The 14,899-nt window shown below is 39.9% G+C and overlaps 1 protein-coding gene across 1 annotated transcript in view; it reads right to left on the bottom strand.

Annotated features, from left to right (window-relative positions):
• The window catches only part of CPZ (carboxypeptidase Z), a 54,544-nt gene that overhangs the window by 37,714 nt on the left and 1,931 nt on the right, over positions 1-14,899 (bottom strand). Inside the window, exons 2-4 of the mRNA XM_020992294.2 lie at positions 6,950-6,982; positions 2,699-3,073; positions 710-922 (exon numbers count right to left, since the gene is read on the bottom strand). Coding sequence (XP_020847953.1) covers positions 710-922; positions 2,699-3,073; positions 6,950-6,982 — 621 coding nt within the window. The remainder of the gene's footprint in view (positions 1-709; positions 923-2,698; positions 3,074-6,949; positions 6,983-14,899) is intronic.

Below are 14,899 nucleotides of genomic sequence, written 5' to 3'. Positions count from 1 at the left end.
CACACCATACCACATCGGCTGTTTCAGACAGGAGCAATGATTGCATCAGGCACAAATATCAAACTTTCATTTGACTTTGTACTTTAAAGGTCTTAATAAGGTGCTTCAATTCAGAAATGTTTTAAGGTAGGGCAGTAGCCCCATCAACACATTATAAGGATAAAGTCCTGAGCATTGGCATAGACAGTGTGGTCCAGTAGAAAGAACATCAGAATCTGAGTCAGAGCAGCTAGGTTCAAATCCTGGTTTTGTAACTTATTAAATGGATGATCTCGGTGAAGGCATTTAACTTTCTCAGACCTTCTTCTTCTGTAACATGAAGGGCTTGGATTAAATGGCCCTTGAGGTCCCTTTGAACTCTATATCCATGATTCTATGGCTATTTAAGAGATGATATGATATGTGGAAAGAGCAATGGGTTTGAAGACCTGGTTTTAAATCCTGGCTTTTCCATCTAATAGTTGTGGACCACAAGATAGTCCCTTAACTCATAGGAACTAAATGTTCTCATCTGTAAAATGAGAATAATAAGGTTTTAATCTCTGCTTCCCTGTGAAGTTACTTTGATGAAGAAGTTACATTGCATATCTTACAAATGTGTGCCATCATTATAATTATATGAATCTCCTTTTCCATTAAGACATACAGCATTCTCAAGCCCCTTCTATACCAGAACTTGTTTATCTGTGAAAAATGCTCTCCTGCTTACGTAATTCATGTTGGCCTGGTCGATTTGAGAACTCAATCACAAGAAGATCCTTCCCGTCAAAGCTGCGGCCAATGCTGTAGGTCTTGGCAATGTGAGAGCATCGGGAAGCTGTCTTCTTCAGCACCCTCACCATCTGTGGGTACGAGTGGTGCTTAAACTGGATGAATGTGGAAGGCATGTTGGAGGGCAGCTCTTCATTCTCATCTAGGCTTCCTGTGAAAAGAGAAGGAATGTTACATCCTCTGTGAGCATGGGCAAGTCACCTTCAGCTTTCTGAGCCCCATTTTTCTCCTCTGCAAAATGAAGGGGTTAGGAAAGAAAGTCCTTGTCAGGTGCTCTGTGTTCTACAGCTCTCCGATATTCTCTGTTCTAAGGTCCCTTCCATCTCTGACAGTCTCTGTTCTAAAGTCCCTTCCAGCTCTGACATTCTATGTTCTCAGGTCTCTTCCATCTCCAATATTCTCTGTTCTAAGGTCCCTTTCTTTGCTAACATTCTCTGTTCTAAGTTCCTTTCCAGCTCTGACATTCTCTATTCTGAGGCCCCTTCCGGCTTCTATTCCACATTCTATTTTCTGAGATCACTTTCCAACTCTGATAGTGTGTGTTCTATGTTCTTAGAGGCAGCTAAGTGACACAGTGGATAGGCCTAGATTCAAATACAGCCTCAGACACTTACAATAGATGTGTGGCCCTCCATCTGTGGCTTAATCTCTGCCATTTTTCTCAGCTCTAAAATGGTCAAGTTTTAAAAGTCTCTAAGATCCCTCTGGCTCTGATATTTTATGGGTCCACAACATTGGTGCAAATAATTGCTTCCCCCCACTCTTGGCAGGTGGTCCTTATCTGATATTGGTGGCAGGATTCAGACAAACCTACTTACTTCTCATCTACTCCCCACCCTCCACCCTCAGTGCACTGAAAGAAATCTTCTATCACATTTTTTCCACCTCACAATAACTTTTCAAAGTAGGTGCTGTTGTGATCCCCATTTTACAGAAGAGGAAACTGAAACAAACAGGGCTAAGTGACTTGACTTGCCCAGGGTCACACAGCAAGTAAGTGTATGAAGCCAGGTTTGAACTCAGGAAGAGTAGTCTTCCTGACTCCGGGCCCACCACTCTATCCACTGCACCACCTAGAGGCCACTAATAAATGCAAAACTTGGTACTAGGTCAATAAAATACTTGGTTCTATGTAGATGCAGTGCTTGGTATTAAATATATACCATTTGTGTCCTCAGTAAATACAATATTGGTTAACGGATAATAAATGCAGAGCTTGGTTCAAGTCTAACACCATATTTTACAAAGCTACCTGCTATACCGCATATCCCTGGCCCGACATCCACTATTTATTTACACAGAGCCCAGAGATGCTGAATTAAACCATTGATCCAAAACAAGCCCATTCGTACCTAATTTCATCTCTTCTGCCTTAAAGACAAACACAAAAAAGGGATCAAAACATTTATTTTTATTGATAGCTAAGAAGAATGAATAAAGCAGGTGCTTGGGGATCATAGAAGTTTAGAATTTAAAGAGACCTTGGAAACTCCCTGGTCATAGAATCGAGAAGGACCTTAGAGGTTACCTAGTGCAAGGGTTCTTAGTCTCTTTCATGTCATCTGCCCCCTTGGCAGTTTGGAAAAGCCTATGGACCCTTTTCAGAATAAGTTTTTTAAATGTATAAAATGTATAAAATAAAATGGACAGGATTACAAAACTAATTATGTTGAAGTAAAGATGCATTTTTTTCACCATCCAAATTCATGGACCCCCCTGAAATCTATCCACAGACTTGGTGGGCCATGGATCCCAGGTTAAGAACCCTGATCTTGTCTAATGATCCCATTTTCCAGAAATAACTTCTCTTGGCCACCCATTAAGGCAGGGCAGAAGACAGCTCTGGGCCTACTTTTCCCATTTGATACATTGCAACTTCCTAGACATGAGTTAAAGTGACTTTGTGACTCTGGGCCTATGTACTCACCTCTCAATTTTTCTAAAGGATTGTAGCATCCTTCCTCTTCACTGACAAAGAAGCGATCACAGTCCAGAAAGTAGGGCCAGGCCATGTCGATCCCATCAAAAGCAGGTTGGCAACTTTTCCTCAGGCTCTCACAGATGTGCCGGCAGGGCCTCATGATTCTACCTCCGTCACATCTAGGAGCCAGGATGGAGCAGCCCAGGAACCGCAGGTCCGGGTTACATTCTCCTTGGAGCAAGTTATGAATCACACTCAGGAGGATGTACTCTGAGCTGAACTCCACCACCTCCCGGGACTTCTGATCCAGCAGGTTGGGATAGGAAGTCTTGTTGTAGGATAAGTCATTGCAATAGAGAAGATCGAGGTCCACACATTTGGCTGCAGAAACAACAAAATATGATTAGTGGGTGGAAGACCAATCCTCATAACATCACAGAATGTTAGAGCTAGAAAGAACCTTAGAATAAAGAATATCAGGGATAAAAGCAGTGATATGCCGGTAAATGTTTAACAACCAGGTCTCTGAAAAAAAAATGTATATACAATATACTTTTTAATCTGCATTAACATTTCTCCATCACTTTTTTTTAAGCGTAGATGGTCAGCAGAACTAGAAAATCAAGGCTTGATTTGTAGGACTTTCTGATTTCCAAGGTGTAAATGCTCACAATGAAAATTTAGCAACCAGTCCTAGACAGCTAGTTTGAGTCGTCTCTAGTATACCCTTGGATGAAAAGGACATTAACACATTGTGTGTAGAATTTCAGAGATGGAAGAGACCTTAGAACCTAGAACAGAGACCCGAAAAGAACCTTGAACTATAGAATGTCAGAGCTAGAAGGGATCTTAGAGGCCTTTTGATCCAATCCCCTCTTTTCACAAGGGAAAATATTGTGGCCCAAGGAGACTGAGTGATTTTTCTGAAGGTCATACAGGTAACAAGTAGCAGTGGTCAAACCTGAGGAGTCTATAATATTATGACTATAAACTTTTTGAGAGCAAAGATTGCTTTTAATCAAAAATGTTTATTTTGTCCATCATCTTATACAGTTTTATAGATATAGAAAGCACCTAACTGAAGAACTGAATAGATGAAAGAATGAAGGAATGAATGAATGATTGGATTGATCTGGTCAAAATATAAAATTTTTTAAAAAAGTAATTTTATTTAATTTAGAAATAGGAAAAAAACTCCCACCAAATTAGAGTATAAATTCACCTTTTGTTTTATTATGATCTTGCCCATTAATGTCAAGCAATTCAATTTGATTTAACAAATATTTATTAAACACCAACTGCAAACGAAGCACAGAGAGATGGTACAGTGGATAGTGCGCACTGGACCTGGAGTGAGGAAGACTCATTTTCCTGAGTTCAAATCTATCCTCAGACACTTACTACCTGTGTGATCCTGGGCAAGTCACTTAGCTATATTTGCCTCAGTTTCCTCATCTGTAAAATGAGCTAGAGAAGGAAATGGCAAACTATTCCAGTATCAAATGATGTCATGAAGAGTCAGAGATGATTGAACAACAACTCCCAAATATACAGAGCACTATGCCAAGTGTGGGGAGAAGTGTAAAGTTTAGATAGCACATGGTCTCTGCTCTTATGGAGTTTACAGTTTAATAGGGAGAAAATGTACAAACACAGACAACTTTATCTTATAGTGCCTAAGGGTATCAGATGTACAAGCCTATATACAGATAAATACATGCTATATTGCATGAGTCTATCAGAAGGCTGGGAACAGGTTTTATGGGAAGTCAGAGAAGGAGGGGTTTTTAATGTCTGGTAGAATCAAGCAAAGCTTTTGAAGGAGGTTGCATTTGAACAAAGCTTTACAAGGTTGGTAGGAATCTCCCATAGTGATGGAGGAAGGACATTCCCTACATAGAAACAGCACAAGCAAAGACATCTACCAAGAAAAAATGTGGGACTGCTTTAGGTATCTGAGAATGTTCCATCTTGACTAGAACCCAAAGTGAGTGATGGGGAATAGCATTAGATTAGGCTGAAAAGGTAAGTTAGTGCCAGATTGAGGCAGTCAGGGAACCTTGAATGCCAGGCAAAAAAAAGTTTAAATTACTGAAAATAATAGGGAACCCAGTGAAGAATCTGAAATATAACAGTGACAGATCTATACCTGAGGAAGGTCATTCTAGTAGTAGTGTGAGAGATGGTTTATAATAGAGATAGGAGAGAGGAAGTAAGGAAGGAGGATTCATTAGGAGGCTATTGCAAATAATGAAGACAAGAGACAGTGAGAGTCTATGATGGTTATTTTCCCTCTCTGGACCACAGTCTCTTCAAATATAAGATGAATGTTGGACCAAATGAGCCCCAGTCTCCATTGAGCAAGCTCTTTCTGGTAGATCTTCCAAGAAGCACATCTATTCACAAATACCATGTGTTTAATAACCTCCAATACATTTCTTGTAAGCTCATTAAGCTGAGCTGCCTTTTGTCAAATAATTTTCTTCATTTCAAAACACATTTGCTTTGAATTCTTTCAAAGGCTCAGATCAAATATGGTGATAAATTTCCTGAATCACATCACCTTCTCTGGCAGGCTAAATTTGGAAAAACCAACAGCTTCTTTATATAGTTACAAGATTAACATCAGAAAAAAAAACACAATGATTTGTTTGCTTGTTTTCTCTCTAGACTAAGAAGAGAATTAGATTTGATTACTGGGCATAGCTACTAATTATTTCTCTTTAGAAAATAACAGGACTGTGTGGTAAGCAGAATAAGCAGGCTAAGTTGAATGTCTGACTCAGTACATCCTGTAACCTCCAATTCTCCTAGGTTCTGAAGGCTCTGGATATCAAAATATCTCCTGAAGTGGGGAGGAGGGGAAAGAGGAGGAAGAAACATAGATAGATATAGCTGGAGATTGAGAGAGATAAAGAGCCTATTAGTGATATTGAATAGGAGAAATACTTAGGATTTCACTGGTATAGGGAACTCCTTGAGAAAACATTATTAAATCAGGTTGGCACCTTCTCTGAAACCTCATAGTCTTACAGAATTGCCTAGAGCACAGAGATATTAAACAACTTGCCCAGGGTCCCACAATCAATATGTGTCAGAAATGGGGCTTAAACCAAGATCTTCCTGGTTCTGAGGCCATCTCAATATCCACTGTACCACACTGCCTCTTGTTAGAGACAGGCAGACAGACAGAAAGAGAGAGAGAGACAGGAAGGAAAAGGAGAGAGGGAGGAAGGAGGAGAGAGAGAAGAGAGGAGAGAGAGAGAGAAGAGAGAGAGAGAGAAGAGAGAGAGAGAAGAGAGAAAGAAAGAAAGAAAGAAAGAAAGAAAGAAAGAAAGAAAGAGAGAGAGAGTGAAAAGAAAGAAAGAAGTGAGAGAGGAAAGGAGGGAGGAAGGGAGGAAGGAAAGAAGGAAGGAAGGAAGAGAAATTATATAGACATACAAAATAAATATAGTCCCCCCTGGAAACAGCCATATCAGTTAGCTTAGCATGACTCCTGCTATTAATCCCATCAGCAAAACAGGAATAAGGGGTGAAATTGGGCAGCTGAGCTAAATGAATTCACTCTGAGACCCAGGGGGAAGGACTCATAGACCTCTGGCAGCCCTTCACTCTGGGATACTGCCACTCACCCAGTCTCTCAAGTTCATAACTGTAGAATTATGAGGGGAAAATTTTCTTTCCCCTCACCTGTCCCAGCCATCAGTTATTAAATTCTGGGAATTATGAACATATAACATCTCTTACATTTATCCTCTCCTCTGTAACCTCACTATTACTCCCTACACACCCACATTGATCGCCATTTGGACCATTGCAAGTTGCCCCCAAATGTTTTCCCATATTTAGCCATCCCTGCACTCACCTTCTATCTACTTGCATGTTGCTACCAGGATACATTTTCTTATGCACAGATCTGTGTCATATCGCTCCTGGCATTTGAGGCCTCCACAACCTGACGCTCCCCTGTCTTTCTTGCTTTACAACACATTCTCAGCCACATCAAACAATTTATTAATCGACAAACATTTGGAGACAAAGAATTGGGATTCAAATCCTGCCTTTGTATTTATAGAACTACCTGTGTCACCTTGGTCAAGTCCCTTCACTTCTGTACACCCCAGCTCTACCTCTCTAATATAAGGGTGCTGTTCCAGATCTCTAGTTCCTTTGATGCTCTAAAATCTAAGATCTACACACACACACACACACACACACACACACACACACACACACGCTTATGTATGCATACTGTACCATTTTCTGCAGTTGGGGGGCTGTGGCATTCTCCTGAAAACAAAGGAAATAGGGAAATTAATGATTCATTCAATATTTTAATCCATTCATGCATAACAAACATTACTGAATATACAAAGGAAGAGAAATAGGTTGGGGACTTTGATCCTAGTCCTTATTTTGCTCCTAACTCAGTGTGAAGCCATGGGAATCAACCAATCAATCAATTCCAAGAAGTGAACAGAGCACTGGACTCAAAGTCAAGAAGAAGCGGGTTCAAATTCCTCCTCAGACTCTCACTAGCTTTGTGAGGCTCACAAAGTTACTCAACCCTTCTGAGGTGCCTGACAGCCTCATCTGTAAAATGAGAGGGTTTGACTAGATGGCTTCTGATGTCCCTTCCCCCTCCAAATCTATGAGCTCATGAGTCCTTGACATGCTTAGCAGGTCCTGAGTTGCTGGAGATTTTCCCTGCTGCACTGTTACTCAAGGTTTCTCATCAGATCAAAGTCTCCACTCTTCCAGTTCTAGTACTCAAGCCCTGAGATTGCTGCTCTTTGGCTGCCTCCTTGTGGTGTGCAGATGACTGCACTTCTCAAAAGCTGTCAATGGATCACAGACTCTGCTAGGTCTGACCAAAATGAAAAGGCTCCAAATAGGAGCCACTGGAGAGCTTTATATTTGCTGCCAAAGGACGAGCCAAGGTCGGTACAAAAATGCTCATCATTGGAGAGCTGGCCACCAAGGGATGACTTTCTGCAGCAAGAGGACCTCAAGAAGAGTGCTACCATGTAGAGAGGCTTCAATCAGCATTAGAAAAGGGATCTCCCCATTGACATAAAATCAGGGATCCATGAAATACTAAAGTGTTTCGGGCATCCAAGTACAGTCTTGGTGGAACTGTGAATTGGCCCAACCATTCTGGGGATCGCTTTGGAATTATGCTCAAAAATGGGACCAAATGTCCATGTCCTTTGACCCAGAAATCCAATGGTAATATTACTGCAGGAGGCTCCATACGCAACAAAATATTTATAACACTACTTTTTGTAGTAGTGAAGAACTGGAAAATGGCAAATATTCATCAGCTGGGAAAACGTCTGAACAAATTGTAGTATGTAAATGTAATGGAAGAGAGCAAGGATTGCTTCATTGACTGTATTGAATCCCCAGTGCCTAGCACTATGCTTGGCATAAGTCATTCAGTCGTGTTCATTTGTGTCCAACTCTTCATGGCCTCACTTGGGGTTTTCTTAGCAAAGATATTGGAGTGGTTTGCCATTTCCTTCTCCAGCTCATTTTACAAATGAGGAAACTGAGGCAAAAATGGTTAAGCAAATTGCTCAGAGTCACACAGCTAGGAAGTGTCGGAGGCCAGATTTCAACTCAAGGGGATAAATCTTCCTGACTCTAGGCTCAGCACTCTTATCCGTTGCACCACCTAGCTGCCCATGCTTGCTTACTGATTACTTACTGCATGGTAAGAGATGATGATTATAATGCAGAGAAGCATGGGAAGACCTATACAAAGTGATACAGAGAGAAGTAAGCAGAACCAGAAAAACAACATAAACAAAGAACAACAATGAAACACTTAAAAATCAAATGTCATGAAATCAAAGGACCCAAGAGTGGCCTGCCAAAAGAGATGTGACTATAGGTATGGAACACTGCATAAAATATCAGACTTGTTTGATATATTGGTTAGTTTTCCTGAACTGTTTTTTTTTTTCACTCTTGGACATTAGATATTACAAGTGATGGCTTTCTCAGAGAGGAGAGATATACTGGAAGTTGGAGGTGTGGTAGAAACCAATGATATTAACAATTTTGAAAATTGAATTTTTAAAAAATGTATATAATTTAGGACTGCAATGGATCTTAGAGTTTCTTTAGTCAAAGCCCTGCATTTTAAAGATCAAAAAAAACTGAGGCCCAGAGAGGGAATGGGATTTACCAAATAGTAGACAGGGTACATAGTGGAGCCAGGATTCAAATTCAATACATGATTGAACTAGTGACAAGCAATACATGAGTACCTTTTTCAGTGTTATTTCATTCCATTCCCCTTCCCACAATCTTCATATCTGTCAAATTGTTCAGCTAGGTGTTCTCCAAACATGACATTCAATCTCCCACCTCCAGACTTTTGCACACATAGTCCACCATGTCTAGAAAGTACTTCCTCCTCTCCTCCACTTAGCAGAATTTCTAACTTTCTTCAAAGTCCAGCTAAAACACCACCTTCTTTGTGAGACCTTCCTTGGTCCTCCAGCTATTAGTACTTTCTCAGTGAAATCACTTTGTATAAACTTTGTATTTACTTGCTTGTGTTCAAGCTACACCCTCCAATAGAATGTAGGTTCCTTGAGGGCAGGTATTATTTTATTTTTCCCTTTATGTCCTCAGCCCCTAGCACTGTGCCTTGCACATAGTGGACACTTAATGGGTTGTTAAATTGAATTAAGATTAGCACCTTGTAGTTTGAAAGATCTCAAGATACTTCTTTGACACTATATAAGTGAACTATTTAAAACTGACAATATGTCCAAATACAACTAACCTCAGAATTATTAAACACTTCATTTTCTTGCCTAAACACTAATAACCCCAGAGTTATTGAATAACCTCATTTTCCAGCTTTTTTGATTCAATTCAGTGAATGCATTAATAACACATTGATTGGGGAGGGAGGGAGACATACTTGTGAAATGAAAAGCAAATTGTATTTAAAGTCAGGAAACCAGAGTTCCAGTTCTAGACTCCAACTAGCAGCATGTCTGTGAACAAGTCATTCCCCTCCCCCTACACCAGGAGTCTGTTATTAAGATATCATTGGAAAATTTAAAAATGTGATCTTACCATGATGTAATGTGAGGATCAAGTGAGCTAATGTATATAAAATACCACCAATCCCCCCTCCCCCCAAAGTGTCTTGGAAAGGTCAAGTATTATTGTTATTGCTGCACTTGTCATGTTATTATCTAGTGAATCAAATGAGAGGTGGCAATTTCCACGGCTCCCACCCATTTCACATAAATGTTCTCATAGGCATATGTTAAGCACAAATTTATTGGGTAAATCAGCTTATTTTAGCCTATGAGTCACCGACACTTAGGACATTAAACAGTGCCAGACATATGCTTACAATGGTCTAATTTGGAACTTGAACATAATAGAACAAAAACCAATACTTTAGAAGAACCAGAAAAGGAATATACAAGGACAACAACACTACATGTGGTACCCATGCTTCCGACTTTAACACTCTTATGGGAGCAAAATGTGAAGAAGAATTAGCATCTGTCAAATGTGCCTGGACCACACTAGTGCCAATGTCCCTAATGTTCTAAGGAATCTGATGTTCTGCGTTCAGAGGTCCTTTCTAGCTCTAATGCTCTAAGGAACCTGACATTCTATGTCCTGAAGTCTCTTCCAGCTTTGATTTTCTAAGGAATCTAACATTACATCTTCTAATGTCTCTTCCAGCTCCAATGTTTTAAGGATTCTGATATTCCATGTCCTAAAGTCTCTTCTAGTTCTGAAGTTCTGTGTTGTTCAGTCATTTTTCAGTCATGTCCAACTCTTCATGAGCCCATTTAAGGTTTCCTTGACAAAGATAATAGAGTGGTTTGTCATCTCCTTCTCCAACACATTTTACAGATGAGGAAATTGAGGCAAACAAGGTTAAACGGTTTGCCCAGGATCTCACAGTTAGTGAGTTTTTGAGGCCAGATTTGAACACAGGTCCTCCTGACTCCAGGACTGGTCCTCTATCCACTTTGACTCCTATTTTGCCCTCTGATATTCTAAGGTATCTGATATTTCATGTTTTAATGTCTCTTCCAGATCTACTGTTCTAAGGAATCTGATATTTCATGTTCAGAGTCCTTTCCAGCTCTAATGTTCTCAGGAATCTGACATCACATCTTCTAAGGTTGCTTGTAACAGCTTTGATGTTATAAGAAATTTGACATGCCCCATTCTAAGGTCACTTCTAGCTCTGATGTTATAAAGAATCTGACATTCCATATTCTGAGTGAGGTCCCTCCCAGTTCTACCATTTTCTGTTCTGTACCTTTGAACCTCTTCCACAGCTCTGGCAGTTTCAAAGAGGAAGATCTGGATCTAATGCAAAGGAAAACTGCCTAGCAATCTGAGTTGTCCAAAAGTGGAAGAAGCAGGCTTGGGAGTGGGTTCTCTCTTACTGGAAATCCTTAGGGAAAGACTGGAAAACCACCTATTGAAGATGTTGTCGAGGGGACTCTTGGTCAGAAATTATCAAAATATTCTCTCTATGAGGCAAAATATCCCAACTCCTTTCAACTTTTTTGTTGTATGTTCTATTCTTAAGTCCTTTCACTATGATGCTCATTCTCCTCTGGATATGCTTCTGCTTGTCAGTACCCTTCCTAAAATATGGTATCCAGAAATCAGCATAACATGCCACATCTAGAGCCCAGTCTGAGCAGGCCACAGAGCAGCAGGACTAGCACTTCCTATGTTCTGGACTCCTGTTATTGGTTAAGATGGGCCTGTGAGTCCTTTCCAGTTCTGAGGTTCCATGTTCTAATGTTCCATCCAGCTCTAACATTCCAGAATAATATGGATTTAAAGTCAGAAAACCTAGGTTAAAATCCCCATATGTCTACAGGGTCTCTATGGACCCTTCCAACTCTAAATTCTATGTATTTGCCACTTTTGTGGCTCAGGCAAACCATGTCATCTCTGAGTAGAGGACAGTGAACGAGCCCCTGAATTTGGAGTCAAGGGAGCTTCTTCTGAGCCAGTTTTCTCGACTGTAAAATAATCCTCTGAAAGGAACATAAACTATTTATTGAGGACAAGGTCATGTGCTCCTCTTCAGTTTAGTCTTTGGGTCTCAAGACTCATATTTTTGGTCTTTTGCCTTGAGTTGGACCATAAGAACTAAAGCAATCCAACTATTTCATTAATACAAGGTACCAAAATATAAGAAATAGGCTTAAGATCATGAAATTTAGAGCTCATAAAGAGTTGAGATAACCTGTCGGTTCCCTCCTTTTATAGAAAAGGAAACTGAGGCCAATAGATGAAAAGTGGCTTTCCCAGTCAGTATCACAAAATAGCAGGGCTGAGATTCAAGCTCATCATCTCTAACTCTTCATTTCTCTGGATCTTTTAATTAACATGTCATTGGACAGTTGTTTTTCATTCATGCCTGACTCTTCAAGATCTAATTTGGGGTTTTCTTGGCCAACATACTGAAGTGAGTTTATCACTTACTTCTCCAATTTATTTTACAGATGAGGAAACTGAAGCAAATAGGGTTAAGTTACTTGCCCAGGGTAACACTGCCAGTAAATATCTGAGACCAGATTTGAATTCAGGAAGATGATTCTTCCAGACTCCATAACCAGAGCTCTATCCACTGTTCTACCTAGCTGCCCCTCTAGCTAATTAAGGTTGTACTAATTTAGATACGGGGTTCAAAAAATGGAATTAGCCATTCCTGCTGTCCTCCATCCTGATCAGACAAATCTAGATATACAATACTACTTTCAGCTCTGGATGCCATATTTATTTTTAAGAAGCCCATTGACAAGTGGAATACCATCTGAAAGAAGGTTACCAGAAATGTGATTTGAAAACAAGTCATGCAAGGAGAAGAATTTAAGGACACAAGTATTTGAAGGGCTATCATGTTGTTTTGCTTGGTCCCAAAGGACAAAACTAGAATAAAGAGATGTATGAGTTACGGAGGGTTACAGAGAGGCTCAATACATGAAATAACTACCTATTGATGAAAACTCTCCAGGGGTGGAATGGACTGTTTTGGGGATCTGGTAGAGGAGATTCACACTCTGGGTTGGAGTTGGACTATAAGTCCTGTGAGGCTTCTTATGCCTCTGAAAATCTATGATTTTATGACATTTGTTAATGAGAAGGAGTTATGTTAGATCAATGGTTTCTAACCTAGGTTCCCTGGATCCCAAGGGGTATATGGATAGATTGAAGGGAGTCCATGAACTTAGTTGGGACATTTCCTGCATCTATTTAACAACATTCTTCTGAGAAGGGGCCTTTAGGTTCGCCAGGATGCCAAAGGGGCCCATAACGCATGCAAAAAAAAATGGTGAAGAAGACCTGATATAGATAATCTCTGAGGTTCAGCTCTGGCATTGTGATTCTGTGATTTTTTGAAGTGTTTCACTCTGAACACCAGGTGGCGCTGCTGTTAGCAGTTAAGGGTCACCATTTCATCTGAAATATCGAAAATTGTAAAAGCTTTGAAACCCAGAAACCTTCAGAGTTGGAAAGGACCTTGAGTCACTCTTCCAAACTGCTGGAATCCTCTCTAAAGCATTCCTAACAAATGTTTATCTAGCCTCCTCTTGAGCAACTCCAGTCACAAGTTTATGGACAGCCATTGCCTTGTTGGACAGCTCTAATCTGATAGTTATATAAAACTGAACCGTGCCTGACTGTAACTAACGCATCATTGAATCATGCATGCACTGAGAGCTGGAGGGAACTTTAGAGAACATCTATCCCAATATCTTCCTTTCACAGATGAGGAAACTGAGATCCAAGTGACTTGCCTAACGTCATACTGTGAGGCTGAGCTAGAATTCACCCCCACCCCATAGCAGTATTTCTTCCTTTGTATCATTAAGTCTCTTAACATGCATTCATTGGTCTGAGTTATTTTCTTTCTGACCAAATAAAATGTCATTAAATCATAGATTTCCCCCACTAAGATAAGAGATAATGTAGTTATCTCTCCATCTCTTCATCATTTTATGTATGGGAAAACCAAAAACCCTGAGAAATAAAGGGATTTGCCTAAGATTGTATAGTTAGCAAGGAACAGACCTGGAACTAGAATCCAGAGTCCCCTATTCCAGGATCATTGCCCTTCACTGTAATGTTTTTATGTCTAATTCCTTCTTCTGTTTTTTTTTTTCATGGCTCCCTCTACCCCCACCCCCAAGTCTCTTTTCTAGGTGAAATATACCCAGGGCTTTCACTCAGTCTTGGATATGATATGGTTGCATGCCTCTCACCATCCCGGACACTCTCTTCTGGACACACTCCTGCTTGTTCATAGTTATGTTAATTCTTAAAAAAAAAAATCAAAATCTTGGCATTGGACCTGTTGAAATCTTGCTTCCTCTTGAATGTTTCCAGTGACGGAGAGATCACTACCTCATAGTCCATTCCATTGTTGGGCAGCTCTAATGAGACAGTAATATTGAGCTGAAATTTGTCACTTTGTAGTTATTACTTCTCAATCCTAGTTCTCCTCCCAGATGGCCAGGTAGATTGTCATATAATTATAGTTTTCAGAGCTGAAAGGAACCTTAGAGATAATCTAATCTAAATCCCCATTTTTTGATCATATGCTGAATTTTATATTAATAGAAAAAATATTCTGTAGGCTTTCACAATCATAAACAGTTATTTGACAGAGAGCCAAGATTTCCCGGAGTTGGTCACTCCCTGTTATGAAGTTAACTGTTTTCAGCCTGAAAGCAGATTATCCAGCCAATAAATGATCACTACATGGCATAATCCACTGGATCAAATAAAACAGCAGTCTCCTGGAAGAATGAATGATCAGTGTCAATCAACTTGTCAATTATTCAACTTGTGTTTATTGAGGGCCTTTTATGAGGCTATCTCTGTGAGGAATGGACCTCAAGAAGCCTCAGACAAGTCACTTAATCCCAACTGCCTCACAAAGAAAAAATACAACAAAATGTAGCATTTCTATGATAATCTATAGCATTTTTATACTTGTTATTACTCATAATAATGGAGTACTAGAGTGGGAAGGGACATTAGAATATAGACTATATAATGTTAGGATGTAGAATCTTTATCCATCTATATTGATGAAACATGAAACATGAAACAATGAAGTAAAGAGTTTCATAGAGAACATCATGGACAAAAAATAAAGTGAGCCTTCTTTGGGGCAAGAAAAAG

The sequence above is a fragment of the Phascolarctos cinereus genome, unplaced genomic scaffold (genome assembly GCF_003287225.1).
Source record: "Phascolarctos cinereus isolate Bilbo 61053 unplaced genomic scaffold, phaCin_HiC Scaffold_9;HRSCAF=440, whole genome shotgun sequence".
Lineage (NCBI taxonomy): Eukaryota > Metazoa > Chordata > Mammalia > Diprotodontia > Phascolarctidae > Phascolarctos > Phascolarctos cinereus.
This window is presented reverse-complemented; position numbering and strand designations above follow the sequence as displayed.